We start from the raw sequence: 17576 nt of genomic DNA, 5'->3' as shown, positions 1-17576 counted from the left end.
AATCTTGTTGTAGACGTTGCAGTGGTGGTCGCCATCATCTAGGGAGTAGATTGGATCTGGCTCTCTTCTCCTTCAGGGTGTCGATCCTGGCTGTCTCAAAATCGGTGATGCCTTGTTAATAAGAGTTTCTTCGCTAAGCTCTGTTTAGTTCTACCGATTCCCATGTCTTCAGGTTTATTTTTCAGGTTTACAAGCAGGTCCTTAGAGTGTTCTTATATCGGAGTAGTGGGTAGCCTTGGTGTCTGCATCCAGAGCTTTGCTGGCCATAGAAGAGGGCTTTGGTTAAGCGAGTAACTTCTATGGGTACCACATGGCCAGGCTATGTCAGTTGTGCTTTGATTAGGAAACACTCTATGTTCCCCTACATACAGTACAGTTATCTCTTTTAGACCGTATTACTGATACCTCCACTATGATACAGTTATCTCCCATGGACTACGTAGTCCGAGGCGTGTTTGCATACCTCTAGTTATTTCCCTTTGGTTATCGACCCGCCGATTAAAATGAATTGTTTCAGTTTTACATGCTTCAGTCATTTGACTGCGGCCATGCTGGAGCACCGCCTTTAGTCGAGCAAATCGACCCCCAGGATTTATTCTTTGGAAGCCTAGTACTTATTCTATCGTTTCTCTTTTTGCCGAACCGCTAAGTTACGGGGACGTAAACACACCAACATCGGTTGTCAAGCGATGGTGGTTGGGACAAACACAAACACACATACATATATATATATACATATATACGACGGGCTACTTTCAATTTCCGTCTACCAAATCCACTCACAAGGCTTTGGTCGGCCCAAGGCTATAGTAGAAGACACTTGCCCAAGGTGCCACGCAGTGGGACTGAACCCGGAACCATGTGGCTGGTAGGCAAGCTACTTACCACACAGCCACTCCTGCGCCAACATTATTCAGATAGCTATTTCTTTATTGCCCACAGCGGGCTAAACATAAAAGGGCCAAACAAGGGCAGGCAAAGGAATTAAGTCGATTACATCGACCCCAGTGTGTAACTGGTACTTATTTAAATCGACCCCGAAAAGATGAAAGGCAAAGTCGACCTCGGAAGGAAGTGTTCCTCGCCATTGAAAATCAACAGCGATCAATGTATTCACGTAAGAAAATATTCAGAATTGATAGATACGCAACGGTTCTGATTCTCGCTAATCTGCGTGCACCTCATGATTTACCAGTTCTTGTTAATGTTATCTCTACGGATTTTCTATCGAAATTAGAACCAGCACTGATTTTGTTACGACGTTTGATATCCGAGACGCCTGATGGAAGCAATCATGAGATTGAAGATGAAATACGGGGAATTGATGCATTGGCTCATAAAAACGTGTTCTTGCAGTTCACTAATCGAATTATCATTTATTTCATTATCCTCTTTGTATATTTAAGTCGATGTTAAAACCCATTTATTTTTAAAACCTTCCTTTTTGATGCATAATCATATTACAGCTATTTATGTAACACTTTTGAGATTTCAGAATTTGAACCAACTCTATTTCATACACCCGGTTCGAAATAGAATAAATTGTAAGATATTTTTAATCTAATCACAAACTATTTCAACTTTTAATTTTTGTCTCTTTTACAGATTCAGCATTCAATTTTATTTTATTTTCTCTTCTTCATATATTTTCAGACCAATATCGGATGGAAATTTTATGAAAGGATTTCGAACCCAATCTTACTCTTCTGCGTTCAAAGACGGCAAATAAAAGTTTATTTTTTCTTCCAGATTTGTCAAATGTTCAAATACAATAGGAGTCATTTCTTTTATGCAGCTTTACGTATTGAGGGGAACATTTCGAAGTTACCAGCTTCAGCTCTATTTTTCCAAATTACAACTTTCTTTTTAAATGCATAGAATTGCTGTAGCACATGAGCTGCGTACATTCCTACAACCACGTTTTCTTTATGTACTATAAAGGCAGAAGTAAATCTGCCGACGTTGGCGTGTTTACTTCCCCGTAAGCTAGCGGTTCAGTAAAACAGACCGATAGAATAAGTACTAGGCTTATAAAGAATAAATCCCCGGGGCGATTTGTTCGACTAAATGCGGTGCTCCAGCATGGCCGCAGTCAAATGACTGAAACACATAAAAGAATAAAAACATAAAAGTATATATGTCTCAGCTGGGAAAAAATGAATTCCAGATGTAATTCAAAAGGGTTTACGTTCGCACGTTCTGTGTTCTGCTAAGGCTGCGTGTGTCAGTGGAGTACTCAGCTACTTGCACGTTAATTTTACAAACAGGTTGTTCTGTTGGTCGGGTCAAGTGGAACCCGCGTCGAAGTCGTCGTAACTGACGGATTCTTCGAGCCGAGAACGTTAAAAAACAAAACTGGTCAGGTTGAAACTTGGCCGTCAATGACTTGGAACACACAAACAAACAAACAAACACATTTTCTCCGACACTCCACTGAATTGCCAATCCCACCACCTCCACCGAATTGCCAATCCCACCACCTCCACCCAGCGATAACTAATACTAAGATAAGTGACAGGGTTAAGGACTTCCTGAAAATCGACGCTAATTCACTCTTGGGTGTCACACCCACATTTATTATCGTTGCATTATCGAACTTGTTGTCAACGTAAAAAAAATTGGAGTCTTTCCAGCCTATCCAGTGAACAGGATATATATACGTATATATATATATATATATATATATATATATATATATATATATATATACATATATATATACATAAATACATATGCACGCATGCATATGCATACGTATATGTATACATGCATACATACATACTTACATATGCGCAAATATATACTTGCATATACATATATATATATATACACACATGCATACATAAATGCCTACATACATACATACATACATACACATATACTCACACGCATACATACAAATATAGATACCTGTATAAAGATAGACAGACAGCTAGATAGACACTACAACTACTACTACTACTACTACTATTAATAGTCACCACCACAACCGGTATTGTGACTACTACTACTACTACTATTTCTAATATTTCAACTCTGCCACTCCTTACAGCGAGAAACTACCACCGTGACTGTCCCGTCACTGTCACCACCACCACCGCCGCCGCCGCCACCACCACCACCACCACCACAACCGCCACCACCATCATAACCGCTACCACCACCACCACCTCCATTAGCACCACCAAAACCGCCACCACCACCACCATCACCACTACCGCCACCAACACCACCACCTCCATCAACACTACCACCACCGCCACTTCCACCCACCTCCACTACCACCACCACCACCACCACCTTTACTAAGTGTATAACCACCGCCATACAACGACCAACCCTAAAACCACCACCTACACCTTTATTGAGGATTGTTACTACTACTGCTACTACTATTCTCAGTGTTACCGTCAACACCTTTTACTAACAACCTGAACTGCAATTAATATTACTACTACTATTGCTACTACTACTACTACTACTACTAGTAGTATTATTATAACTACTGCTGCTGCTGCTGCTGCTGCTGAAGTCATCCCCACCAGCAACCCTCCACCATTGTAACGAGGCACACACAAACATGTATATATACGCCTGCGCACACAAACGCCTTCACACTTGCCCTGGCCAAGGTAGAGAGGAGCAAAGGCGAACACAGGACGACAACAGAAAACAAAATGGTGGAGGAAACAAAGAAGAAAAGCTTTGGCTTGTTTGTGTGTATCCTAGTGAGTGGAGTGGTGGCTTGTGCGTTGATAGTGGTGGGCATCTCTATGAAAGCATGGTGGCACGTCCCGTCGCCGAGGGAGGTTGAGAGTCCTGTCGGCAACATCACGACATACCAACTGAGGGGGCTTTGGAGTTACGATTCAAACGGGATTACTAAATATAAGGTGAGTTTTTACCTGTACATTACCTGGGTTTTAGGCTGGATGGTCAGCTTGCAAATATATACAGACATGGAGGGTGATGGATAGACACATATATATATATATATATATATATATATATATATATATATATATATATATACTTTATTTAAAAGCAGCAGAAATATAACAGAAGACTGTTACTCGGAGTTTCACGTTCCCGTTCATCGGACAAACTGAGTACTCTTTTTTCCACCTTGTTGCACATTTATGTGCTTACTCCGGTATATATATATATATATATATATATATATATATATATATACATACTTCTAATATAGGATAAAACAAATTTTCCAAAGAAAATTCCATCAAAGTGGTCAGCATATTAAAATACCTTAAAAGGTGAAAATTATAAACAATTATAAACAAGAGCAAAAGAAAAAAAGAGTATGGTGAATGACGATTTAAAATCTATTCTCAGCATATTGGCAGAGAAATCGTTTTTCTTTTGCCCTTGTTTATAATTGTATGTATGTATATATATATATATATATATATATATATATATATATATATATTCTTTTATTTGTTCCAGTCATTTCATTGCGGCCATGCTGGAGCACCGCCTTCAGTCGAGGAAATAGACCCCAGGATTTGTTCTTAGTAAGCATTGTACTTATTCTATCGGTCACTTTTGCCAAACCGCTAATGTTAAGGAGACGTAAACACATCAGCATTGGTTGTCAAGCAATGTTGTGGGATGGGGGGCTAACACACAAACACACACATATACAACGGGTTTCTTTCAGTTTCCATCTACCAAATCCACTCACAAGGCTTTGGTCGGCTCGAGGGTATAGCAAAAGGCACTTGCCCAAGGTACCACGAAGTGGGGCTGAACCCGGAACCATGTGGTTGGGAAGCAGGCTTCTTATCACACAGCCACTCCTGCGCCTATCAGCCACTCCTGCGCCTATCAGCCACTCCTGCGCCTATCAGCAACTCCTGCGCCTATTAAAATGTTTAACTAGATCTCTTATAGTTTCTGGAAGAGATTTGAAACCACTACCTATGTGTTGTTTTATTTCTTCTCAACACCCATGCCTACTGGGCCACCGAAGCAGGAACAAAAATGTCACCGGTCATCGTCCCTGGGTGGGCTTAAACCACCAACCTTTCGGTTAACAGCCGAACGCGCTAACCGATTGCGCCACAGAGACCGCTATGTATTTGCATGGTTTTATGCATGTATATATATATGTGTATGTGTGCGCCATTTTTCATCTCCAGTCACAAGTTGTTTCAAAAACGGCATACTTTCATCTCGTTCCAAAAGCATATCACAAACGGGGTTCGTGAGCCGTACTTTTAGGAACTTCCAGCTCCTCTGCAAGTTCTCCAGTCGTGTATATTTGTGTTTTCTTTGATTTTTGCCTTCAAAACATCTTCATCCAATTTTGAAGGTCTTCCACTGCGTCTGTCATCTTCCATGCTAAACTTTCCAGCTTTAAATTTTTGCAAATCACCTTCAAACAGTTGATTCACCAACAGCATCATCATTACCATAAACTTCACAAACGTTTTTGCAATACTTTACAACACTTTCTCCTCTTTTAAAAAAGAAAAGCATTAACACCACGATTATGAAATTTTTGGTTATCCATTTCAAATGTCAAAGGGTAACTGGAATGAAAGATAAATCTATTTTTAGTCAGGAACAAAGAAGAGATGCTCTACCATTTCAAGACTTCTGGCCAATAGAGAAAGAGTCGGTTTCTAACCTAGATTCAAAGCCCCTTCGTTGGAATTTCAGCAATTTCAATATGTATGTATCTGTGTGTGCGTGTATGTATATATATATATATATATATATATATATATATATATATATACACACACACACAGATAAGACGGACTTCTTTCACTTTCCATCTACCAAATCCACTCAAAAAGCTTTGGTTGGCCCGAGGCTACAATAGAAGACACTTGCCCAAGGTGCCATGCAGTAGGACTGAACCCGGAACCATGTGGTTGAGAAGCAGGCTTGGATGGATGGATCGATCGATAGATCGATCGGCGTGTTACGCAGAGAAATGGATGTGTGCATAAATCACTAAGACAATTTCTAATCTGAAGTATCAGATAAACGCACACCACGTCCAGGAAATGCAGAGGCAAGGGACCTTGTCCAACTCCCTAATCCACCAGAAGTTTACACGGTGGAATGACAATGGATGTGAAATAAAATCCACAAGCTTTCACACCAGTGGGGATACCCCAGAGGGACCAGACCTTCTGGTTGAACGCTCTTCATTATATATAAACACAAGAACAGCAACTGAAAATTATACACCCAGACATGCTTATACACCCAAGTTTATACATTATGAATAACAAACCCTGAATAAAATTCATAAAATTTGCCTTCAATCTACGAACACAAAGCAAGTCGTCGGTGCTAACGCGGATGAAGCGCATGAAGAGCAGATCGCTATTGATGAGATCACTGGGCGTGGTGAAAAAACTCTGACAAAGCAATTATTCAATTTATTTCATTATTTCATTATTTACTTAATTATTTACTAATTCATGCATTCATAATAAGTTTATCATGGACTACAATGATTGCATATGTTTGATTAGCAATCTGATCCTCCAATTTGCCGCACACATCTTTAATGATGACATACTGAGCCAGATACTGTCTCATTATTAACACTACCCAAAGGCGGCGAGCTGCTTGAATCGTTAGCACGCCGGGCAAAATGCTTAACGGCATGTCTTACGTTCTGAGTTCAAATTCCACCGAGGTCGACTTTTCCTTGGTACGAGGGCCATACAGAAAGAATAGTTTTTTAAAATTTTATTTCTATTTTATTGACTATCGCAGTCTGTAGGATGGTTTTGCTTTATATACCTCATACGGCTAAAAAAAAGACTACGTATGCAACGACGAGGGCTCCCGTTGATCCAATCAACTGTGTGTAGTAATTAAATTATATATTATGCAATTTATTGTTTTGTTATGCGTGTGATCCTCTGGTCTGTGGAAATTTTATCTTACATGAAACCGAATTGTGGTGCAAAAAAGGTTGGGGATTGCTGATATACTCAATAATTGTGACCTTTAAAAACATTTGAAAAGGAAGTCCTCTAATTTCGAAAATTTAAATGTTTGAACATTTAATGTGTTCATTAGTGGCTGATCTAATTAAGTTTTAGCTAAGATTAAAAGAAAATTTTGATTAGAGTCAATAGCAGTATTTACACTTAGAAGTAATGTTTATCGCCGCTTGAGCGTGAGTATTGTATAAAAACAGACGACACTACTGGGGTTAAAAAAAGAAGTATCGTCTGCTCTTACAGAACGCCTACGTTTAGGTGGCGGTAATCATAAGATTAAAAGGTATTTCTAAATTAATAATGTTAAATTGTTTCTGTTGAAGTTTTATGCATTTCATTGTTTTGTTATATGCGTGATCTCCTCACCATCACTACCACTATCACGACCACCAGTCCGTTGTAAAAATTGTTTTTACATGAAACCGGAGTTCAAAAAAGATGGCGGAGGGACTGTTGGTGTAGAATATGTACCGGTGTGGTTTTATTTGAGGGTAATTATGTGCAGTATCTACTATGAGCGTTGTTTTATTGTATTAGTAAGTTCTGTATACGCATGCACTCTGTGTGTGAACTGTACTATAAAACTGAAAGTGTCTTGAGAAGAATCTAGGACATGTCTAGCAAGGCAACTGTTTACAGAATTGTGTGGCGTGACGTGTTTAAGTTTTTGTTTGCGTACTTCAATGTCATAAATTGTGTTCCGATTATTACACAGATTGTTCACATTTTTATCGTGTTTATTTTCTATTTCAAGATCCTTGTATTTTAAGAATTTCTTAACATCTGTCCAAGTGATGGAAAAAGATCGAAATATCACTCAGAGTACAGAGATTTTCGACCCTATTTTCAACAATTATGTCTGCACAGTTTGCCTTGATTTTGTTGTCAATCTGAACACGCATAGTCTTTTTTAGTATTGAAGATTGAGAAAGAGTACTCGCCAAAGCATTGGCAACATAAACGTTTGGTTTGTTCTTGAATCGTGAAAAAACTGTTTTGCTAAATTATGCCTAACTAATTGCAAGGTGTGTCTTCTGAGTCTTTGATTGATTGAATAGGTAAATTTGTAACAGCTTAGGTGGACTTAGGTTAATGTAATTGTCTGGTCCTCTTCCTTTGTATGACCTTCTCACTTGAAAATATTTCTCACAATTTTTTATTCATTTTGAATACTTCGCTTACCTAACCAGTTTTTCATCTTCTTAGATGTCACACCCATACATACCTACACTTGTTCAGTATCGTCTTTATATTCATTATATACTCTCACACACACACATACATATACGTAGATACGTACACAATACATACACACAGTCATTACATGCATACATACATTCTTGCATACATGCATGCAAAAGTGTTAGGCAAACCCACGATATGAGGGAAAGTTATTTGGCATGCACACACACACACACACACAAACAAACACACACACACACACACACACACACACGCACGCACACATATTCGTAGATACGCACACAATACATACATACATACATACATTCTTACATACATACATTCTTACATACATACGAAAGTGTGTCAGGCAAACCGGCGATGAGGACAAGTTATTTGGCACGTGCTCCCACAAACACACCAATTCATATAAGCATAAACACCATGAGCTGTCTTAACTGAAACAAAGGAGCCTTGCTACGTTGTTACAGATCAACTTGAATCCTGCAAAAGACAATATAAATAAACTTAAATAAATGCCAAAGAAATACATACAAATATACCATCGGACATAAAGCCGCGCGGACAGATCTACAATACGCATGCGCCTTGGTATAAAAACGTCCAAACGTCCATGCTGAAAAGTTCTTGGCTTTGGGTAGAAGAAAATACAGGAGGATCAGTTAATTATGATTTTATTCAACATATTCCCCTCTCAGATTCACACATTGCAGTGGTCCTTCAGTTTTACTAAGCTCTGTAAAAGAACTTGGAAGGGTGGGCTTCCAACCAAGCCTTTTGCGGCACCCTTAAAACCAGGAACTTTTCAGCACTCTCTCGAATGAATAAATATATATATATATATATATATATATATATATATATATATATATATATATATATATATATATATATATATATATAGGGTGATCAGACGAAATGGAGACATATATTTATTCAAATAACATCTCGATACAAAATGGTGTATCAAATTTAAATATGTTCAAATAAAGACCCCATAAAATGTAGATTAAGATGATATATTGGCGGGCGGAGACTCCCTGCCGGAGTGTGGAAACAACTTGTGTGCAAGTGGCACGAACAGTTTCTTCGGAGATTTCGTCCCAGAATTTTCACAAATGGTGCTCAAAAGCTCTGAGAGTCTTGTGAGAATTAGCTTTGTTCTGAAGGATAGACCATATGCCAAAGTCCATCAGATTCAGGTCAGGTGAAGAGAGGGGTCAGAACCCCTTTGACCAGAACACCTTGAAATTCTCTCGACACTATTCTTAGACTTTTTTTTAACCGTATGAGATCTTGCGTCAGCTTTTGGAGAGTTATACCTTCGTCCCCCACTGTTGCAATAACCCAGGGGACTACTTTAACATGTCGAAATAAACATGTTGGTTGATTTTTACATCTGCTTCAATGAAGATCAGAGGGGTTTTCATGCCATTTGAGGTCACACACGGCCACACCATTATAGATGCAGGTTTCTGCTGCCAAAAGGTTAATCTTTGTTCAACAGGAATGTCCTTTCTATTTACTGCATATATATACGATCATTTTGTGAACTGTGGCATGCTTACACACTGAATCACTTTTCATCTGTGTACAGTATTTGGTGGCTGTGTGCCATCTTTCAGCTTTTGCAGAAGAAGCTTTGCTCTTCGCAGTCTTTTTTTTCTCTTTGTGGCTTCAGACAAAAGATGTGCTTTTGATATCTTGTATGCGAATAATTGAAGATCATTTTTAACAAATTATGCATAGTTCCATAGCTTGTACCAGCTTCTGAAGCGAGTTTTCTGATGCTTCTTTTTAAGTTATGCCTGATCTTTCCTTTTGTGTTTTTGATGAGTTTTTGAGCTCTTGCTGGTCGAGGTGGAGCAATTCTCACTTTTGGTAAGCGAAAACCTGTCTCTTTTATTCGTTTGATCACTCTATAGACTCTTGATCTGCTGACAATTGGTTTCAAAATCTTGAAAATTTCGCTAGGAGTTTTCCCTTTCTTGAATAGTCCTTCAACTGTTTTACTTATTCTACTCATACTAGCTTAAATATTAGCCTCAAGTATATTAAATTTCAAGTGTAAATTAGTACTACGGTAAATATTAAGAGTATTAAATTTCTGAAACCAGAAAAGAAATGTTAATTAAATTTATGTAAAACAAATGTCTACACTTGGGTTGAACACCCTGTATATTAATATTTACGTCTGTGACACTATCGGTGCAGTGCCATGTAAAAAGCACTGGTGCTGGTGCCACGTAAAAACTTTGGTCTGCTTGGGGCTAGAAGACACATGCCCAAGGTACCACGCAGTGGAACTGAACCCGGAACCATGTGGTTGAGAAGCAATACTTCTTACCCTCATAGTCATGTGTGCACACACACACGCATGTAGTCACATAAACATATATTTATTTAGAAAACCACCTGTTTGAAACCCTACCGAGACGCTCTCAGCAAGCATTGCCAAATGCGTCATAATAATTTCCTCCCAATCCTCAACGTTGCTTGTTTAAAAACCTTTCATGCCTCACTAGAATTCAAAGGAACAGCAACGCTGCTTTCCACAAATTCCTTCCTAAAAACTACTGAAAATCAGATTGTCGACTTTTCAGTGTCTTGTTGAGCGTCTTTACTCAACCATTAAACCTAAATTTAGTTGTTGTTTCTGCTCTTTCCCGAGTTTTTCTATTGTTTGTTTTGTATCAGGTCATTCGCGGCAGCCATTGTTATTTGCTTACCAAAACACTTCAAAACACAAATACACACATACTCACACACAAATTACATAGATAGATAGATAGATAGATAGATAGATAGACAGACAGACAGATAACTTTCTTTTATTAGCCACACAGGGCTGTACACAGAGGGGACAAATACAATTGTATAGCTTTTCTTTTAGAAAAAAGAAAAAGAAATTCGATCAAAAGGGATCGCTAGTAAAAAGAAAAGAAAAAAAGGATCAAAAGGGATCGTATATCACAGAAAATGGTGTAAAAAGGAGACAGACAGATAGATAGATAGATTAATACTTATTGAAAATGTTCACTGTCACTCTCTCTCTCTTTCTCTCTCTCTCTCTCTCCCACTCACTCTCCCTCTCTTTCTTTCTCTCTTTCTCTCTCTCTCTCTCTCTCTCAGTCAATCACTGCAAAAAGATGCGAGAAAAATAAATAAAAAAATGTTCGCTGTCACTCTCTCTCTCTCTCTCTCTCTTTCAGTCTCTCTTTCTTTCTCTCATACACACACACAACACACACTTTCTGTCTCGCACCTCCCCTCCCCCCCCATCAACACATACACACGTCTCTGTCCATTTCCCCCCCCCCGCCCCTTTATGCTGATTTTCATTTTCTCCCCCCGTCCGAAACTTTATTCTTTTACATTTCTGCTTCCAGCTCAATGATGACATTATCACCGTATCAAACTCTTCCTACATTGAAGGTGTTAAGCACGTCAGATCAGGTAAGAATGAGACCCTTTTTTTTTTTTTTTTTTTCATCAGTTATGGATGTTGGTGTTGCTGCGTCTGTCCCCTTTATGAAACCCTAACACAGTCGAACCATGATGAAAGTTGTCTCAGACCTACCATATATTAACTAGCTATCGACCCACAAGTGGAGGCGCAATGGCCCAGTGGTTAGGGCAGCGGACTCGCGGTCATAGGATCGCGGTTTCGATTCCCAGACTGGGCGTTGTGAGTGTTTATTGAGCGAAAACACCTAAAAAAGCTCCACGAGGCTCCGGCAGGGGATGGTGGCGAACCCTGCTGTACTCTTCCACCACAACTTTCTCTCACTCTTACTTCCTGTTTCTGTTGTGCCTGTAATTCAAAGGGGTCAGTCAGCCTTGTCACACTGTGTCACGCTGAATATCCCCGTGAACTACGTTAAGGGTACACGTGTCTGTGGAGTGCTCAGCCACTTGTACGTTAATTTCACGAGCAGGCTGTTCCGTTGATCGGATCAGCTGGAACCCTCGACGTCGTAAGCGACGGAGTGCCAACAACAATCGACCCACATGCATGCAGAAACCCCCCGGTTGACACAATGTGTGTGTGTGTGTGTGTGTGTTATTAAGGTGGTGGTCTGGTAGAATCGTTTACACGCTGGACGAAATACTTGGCGGTATTTCGCCCGTCGCTACGTTCCGGGTTCAAATTCAGCCTAGGTTGACTTTGCATTTCATCCTTTCGGGGGGGGGCGATAAATTAAGTACCAGTTACGCACTAGGATCAATATAATCAACTAGTCGTCCTCCCTGTAAATTTCAGGCCTTGTGCCTTCAGTAGAAAGGATTGTTATTATTATTATTATCATTATTATTATTATTATTATTATCATCATTATTATTATTATTATAGACGTCGCACAGTAGCACAGTATACAATATTGTGAGGTTGTTGATTGAAGATATTGTTTCTACTGGGGGTTCATAAGATTGGTATCTATGCCCCAATAATTACAGGTATAAACCTGAACTTGTAATCTGGAAAGAGTAACTGTAGATTTCCGTAGATATGTATGTATTCGGTCATCATCATCGTCATCATTACCATCATCGTCATCAACAGCAAAAAGAACAACATCGTCACGATTTTTTGTTTCCCTTTCTTGCAGACGTTCCCGCCTGGTATAAAGTAGTCATGGCTTTCCAAGTTATCGGTTGTATATTCACCTTCCTGGCGTTCTTTATTACTATCTTCTGGACAAACAGACACTTCAGATCCGAGATACAGTGCCCATGTTACAACAGAGTAGCGTTGGCCACTTACATCGTTGCCGGTGAGAATCAATTTTGGCCTCCATTCGCACTCATCGTCGACAATATCATCGACATCATCATTGTCGTGGTCACTATACTACGCCTCCTCTTCTTCTTCTTCTTCTTCTACTTCATCCTCCCCGTCTTCAATTTTCCTCCTCTTCCTCTTCCTCCCTCCCCTTCCTAATTCCTCCCCCTCCTTGTATCAGTCAGCATTATCATATTCTCTCTCCATATGCGTTCTCATTCGTCTCTTTTTTTAACTCACTCTCTCTCTGTCTCTCTCTCTCTCTCTCTCTCTCATACACACACACACACACACACATATACCCGATGTCACTACACATTCCCCTCTCTCCACGATACACTCCCTCTCTTCCTACCCAGCCAACCCTTCTGTTACCCCAACCCCCCACGCACTTACTCCTTCTCTCTCTCCTCCCAGCCTTCCACTACTCCCACCACCTCACATCTACCTCATCCACCCCACCCAGCCCACTTCAGTCTGTTGTTACCATTCCTCCTGATCTCAGTAAGGACCTGCGCTTCATCCTCCTCACTCAATCCAGGAACGAGCTTCAGACCCGCGCTAATATCGAACACTTTGTGCGCCGCGTCAGGCTATATACACTATTCCACCACACTCCACCTGCATCTAATGAAAAGGACTGCTGCACCGACCTGGGCCGCCGACCATCACACCGGACTCCAGATCCTGGCCAGTTCCAAGCAGTCGATCACTTTACAAGCATCTGCCAACGTGTTGTGGACCGGATTCACATTCACAGGCGTCCCCGACATTTTAACATCTCCCCGGCCGAACTCTCGCCCCTTCGATGTCTCCTACGCCTCAAAGACATCATCATAAAACCGGCTGGCAAGGGTGGAGCCGTGGTGGTGTGGTGCGCTGACCTCTACAAAGCTGAAGCTCTCCGCCGACTTCAAGACACCTCCTTCTGTTGCCTTCCGCCCTGCAATCCCTCGCCTAAATACCAATAGACTGTGTCCTTCACTATCCATGACCTCATATCCTCCCGTCTCCCTCCTACCGCCTCCAACCTTATTGTCCGCACTCCACGTACCCCACCACTTACTTCTTTCCCAAAATCCACAAGCCTAGTAACCCTGGCCACCCCATCGTCTCCGCCTGTAACTGACCCACAGAACTGACCCACAGAACTGACCTCAAAATACCTCGACCGTGTCCTTGCTCTCCCACCCCACCCCAGTCGCTTCCCTACTCCTCCACATCCACGACACTAACCATGCTCTCCGTCTCCTCAACCCTTTCTCCTTCCCTCCTGGCCCCTCTAAACTTCTCTTCACTCTTGATATCAAGAGTCTACATAGGGTGATCCCACACAACAAAGGACTTCTTGCACTCAAACACTTTCTAGACCTTCGACTCAACCCCCAACCTGACACCTCCACATTTCTTCGTGTGGCCGAACTTGTTCTCTCCCTCAACTGATTCTCGTTCGCGGGGGATTTTTACCAACAGTTCTCGGGAGTGGCCATGGGAACGTCAGTCAATGAACCAAAATATCGTGTATATATATATATATATATATATATATATATATATATATATATATATACACACACACATAAGTGGGCGCTGAAAGGTTCTTGGCTTTAAAGGTGTCACGAAAGGCCTGGTTGAAGGCCCAACCCTTCCCAGTTCTTTTACAGGGCTTAGAAAAACTGAAGGACCGCTGCAATAAGTGTGTGAATCTGAGAGGGGAATATGTTGAATAAAATCATAATTAACTGAACCTCCTTTATTTTCCTTTACCCAAAGCCAGGAACTTTTCAGCACCACACCCCGCATGTGTATATGTGTACACCCACACGCACACATACACACACACGCGCGCGCACAAGTGTGTGTGTGTATGTATATTTGTGTGTATGTATGTATGTTTGTATATATATATTTGTATGTATGTATGTGTCTGTGTATGTGTGTATGTATGCATGTATGTATGAATATATGTATGTGCGTATGTATGTATGTGTGTATGTATGTATGTATGTTTGTATGTATGCATGTATGTATGCATGTATGTATTTATGTATACGGAATCAATGTCAACTTTTTCTCTAACCTTATAGGAATCTTCATTCTGCTTGGAATCATCATTTTGGTCGGCAAAACCAAGACGAAGCAGATTGCCTGGGCTCCAAGCGTGACCGGCTTCGGCGGAGCGTTTTGTATCATCGCTGCCAGCTTCATTCGATGGGGCCAACAAGACGATCATGATTTAAAGTAAAGAAAAACAAAAAATTTAATAAATCAACACTTCGGAAAAAGAAAAAGAAAATAAAAGTTAAAAAGCAAAAAAAAAAAAAAAACGAAAAAAAGAAAAATGACGTAAAGACTGTAAAAGTTTGAAGTCGCCATAGTGCTACTACTACTACTACTACTACTACTACTACTACTACTACTATTACTACTACTACTACTACTGCTGCTACTACTACTACTACTACCACTACTACTACAAATAAACTACGAACGAAATACTAACAATACCACCGCAACTAGTGGTGCTACATTTCTACGAGAACAATTAATATAATGGTTATCGCCATCGATTTAGTAGAATCATATTTATGTTCTCCGCCTTTTATATAAACACATACATAACTATAACACACAAACACACACATATACACACATGCATATATATATATATATATATATATATATATATATGTATGTATACATGTAAATATATATATATATGTATGTACATATATATATATATATATATATATATATATATATATATATATATATATATATAATCATAAATATATAGGGATTGACAGTAACCTGCTTCTCCAACATACTGAGAATTCAGAAATAGCAGCCAAAAAACTGAATTCTCAGTATATTTCTGAATTCTCAGTATGTTGGAGAAGCAGGTTTACTGTCAATCCCTATATATTTATGATTATAAATGATTTTTACCGAAAAGGTTTTTTCGTACTGAGCTACCCGGCAAAATTGTTAATTATTAATTTTATTACTAATTGACGATTCCCTGCCCTGCATATCTATATATATATATATATATAGATATATTTATGTATATATATATAATATATAAATATATGCATATATACATACATATATGTACATACCTACATATATATATATGTGTATATACATGCATATATGGGTACAGGACATCACAAAAAACGTGAAACACAATGAGAAACGAAAACATAAATGCGAAAACATAGAAAACGAACTATTTTTTTAACAACGAAAAAAACAAACTGAGAAACGAGACATTCAACATAAAGATCATTCCCTTCATCAGTTGTCCCTGTTTCACCTACTCCACGTTTCGAAGGTATGTTTGTATGTATTTGTCCTTACCTTCGAAACGCGGAGTAGATGAAACAGGGACAACTGATGAAGGGAAAGATTCTTTATGTTGCATGTCTCGTTTCCCTGTTTCTTTTATTCGTTCTTAAAAAAAAAAGTTCGTTTTCTATGTTTTCGTCTTTATATTTTCGTTTCTCATTGTGTTTAACACTTTTTTGATGTCCTGTACCCATATATGCATGTATATATAATATATATGTAGGTAGGTACATATATGTATGGATATATGCATATATTTATATATTATTTATGCTATTATATGATCGAACGCCACACATTCTTTTCCAAGTAAGTTTTATCTCTCTCTCCCTCTATATATATATATATATATATATATATATATGTGTGTGTGTGTGTGTGTGTGTGTGTGTGTGTGTGTGTGTGTGTGTGTGTGTGTGTGTGTGTGTGTGTGTATGTATGTATATACATATATATATATACATAAATACATGTAAATATATATATGTATATATATATATATATATATGTATGCATGTATGTATGTATGTATGTATGTATGTATGTATGTATGTATGTATGTATGTATGTATGTATGTATGTATGTATGTATGTATAGTGTTTGGTTTATGCACAGTTGTATTATATAACCGAACACTAAATGTAAGCACCATTCAATAACTTTCAACCAAGTGACATATTTATTTTATTTTCACACCAAGCTTGATAAAAGAAAAATAATTCGTATATATATCCACACACATTTACATACATACATACATACATACATACATACACACACACGCACACACATACATACATACATACATACATACATACATACATACATACATACATACATACATACATACATACATACATATATACATACATACATATAGACAGACATGTATACAAACACACACATATATGAATTTACATGTAGGATACACATATAAGAAATTTCCAATTAGAAATTCTTCAGAACGAGAACGTCTGAAGAATTTTTTATAGCAGACATATTACATATTTTCTATTACATGTGCAATTTTATAACTCCAATTAGCAAATGAAACACGTGTAATAGAGAATAAATAATACCCAAAAAAATTCCAATCTCCTCTTTTGATATTATTACTTGCAGAAAATATTTTCCATTACTTTCGACTATTTTGCATACTTCACAGACATATAAAATCTACAACACATTTGTAATACTAAAAAAAGCCGATGTGCTTCAAAAGGACACAGTTTGAATTTTAATC

The 17576-nt window shown here is 38.8% G+C and overlaps 1 protein-coding gene and 1 long non-coding RNA gene across 2 annotated transcripts in view; both read left to right on the top strand.

Moving 5' to 3' along the window:
• LOC106868163 (uncharacterized) overlaps window positions 1–1772 on the top strand; it is a 105429-nt gene extending 103657 nt beyond the window's left edge. The window contains exon 3 of the long non-coding RNA XR_008266662.2: window positions 1654–1772. This is a non-coding gene — a long non-coding RNA (uncharacterized LOC106868163). The remainder of the gene's footprint in view (window positions 1–1653) is intronic.
• A 1817-nt stretch (window positions 1773–3589) lies between these two features.
• On the top strand, window positions 3590–15323 carry LOC106875492 (uncharacterized). The gene is made up of 4 exons (XM_089340524.1): window positions 3590–3893; window positions 11588–11654; window positions 12809–12973; window positions 15069–15323. Exons 1-4 carry the CDS (start codon window positions 3678–3680, stop codon window positions 15224–15226), a joined length of 606 nt encoding a protein of 201 aa, XP_089196650.1. The 5' UTR covers window positions 3590–3677; the 3' UTR covers window positions 15227–15323.
• Window positions 15324–17576: the final 2253 nt, after the last annotated feature.

The sequence above is a fragment of the Octopus bimaculoides genome, chromosome 23 (assembly GCF_046866305.1).
Source record: "Octopus bimaculoides isolate indiv1 chromosome 23, ASM4686630v1, whole genome shotgun sequence".
NCBI lineage: Eukaryota > Metazoa > Mollusca > Cephalopoda > Octopoda > Octopodidae > Octopus > Octopus bimaculoides.
The sequence above is the reverse complement of the archived record's forward strand: the minus strand, read 5'-3'. Positions and strand labels throughout refer to the sequence as shown.

Bases quoted from the DNA above. Each gene is read 5' to 3' on its own strand.
- LOC106875492 (XM_089340524.1), top strand. From the start codon at position 3,678: ATGGTGGAGGAAACAAAGAAGAAAAGCTTTGGCTTGTTTGTGTGTATC. The intron at 3,894-11,587 runs GTGAGTTTTTAC...TTCTGCTTCCAG, and splicing joins ACGGGATTACTAAATATAAG to CTCAATGATGACATTATCAC. The intron at 12,974-15,068 runs GTGAGAATCAAT...CTAACCTTATAG, and splicing joins GGCCACTTACATCGTTGCCG to GAATCTTCATTCTGCTTGGA.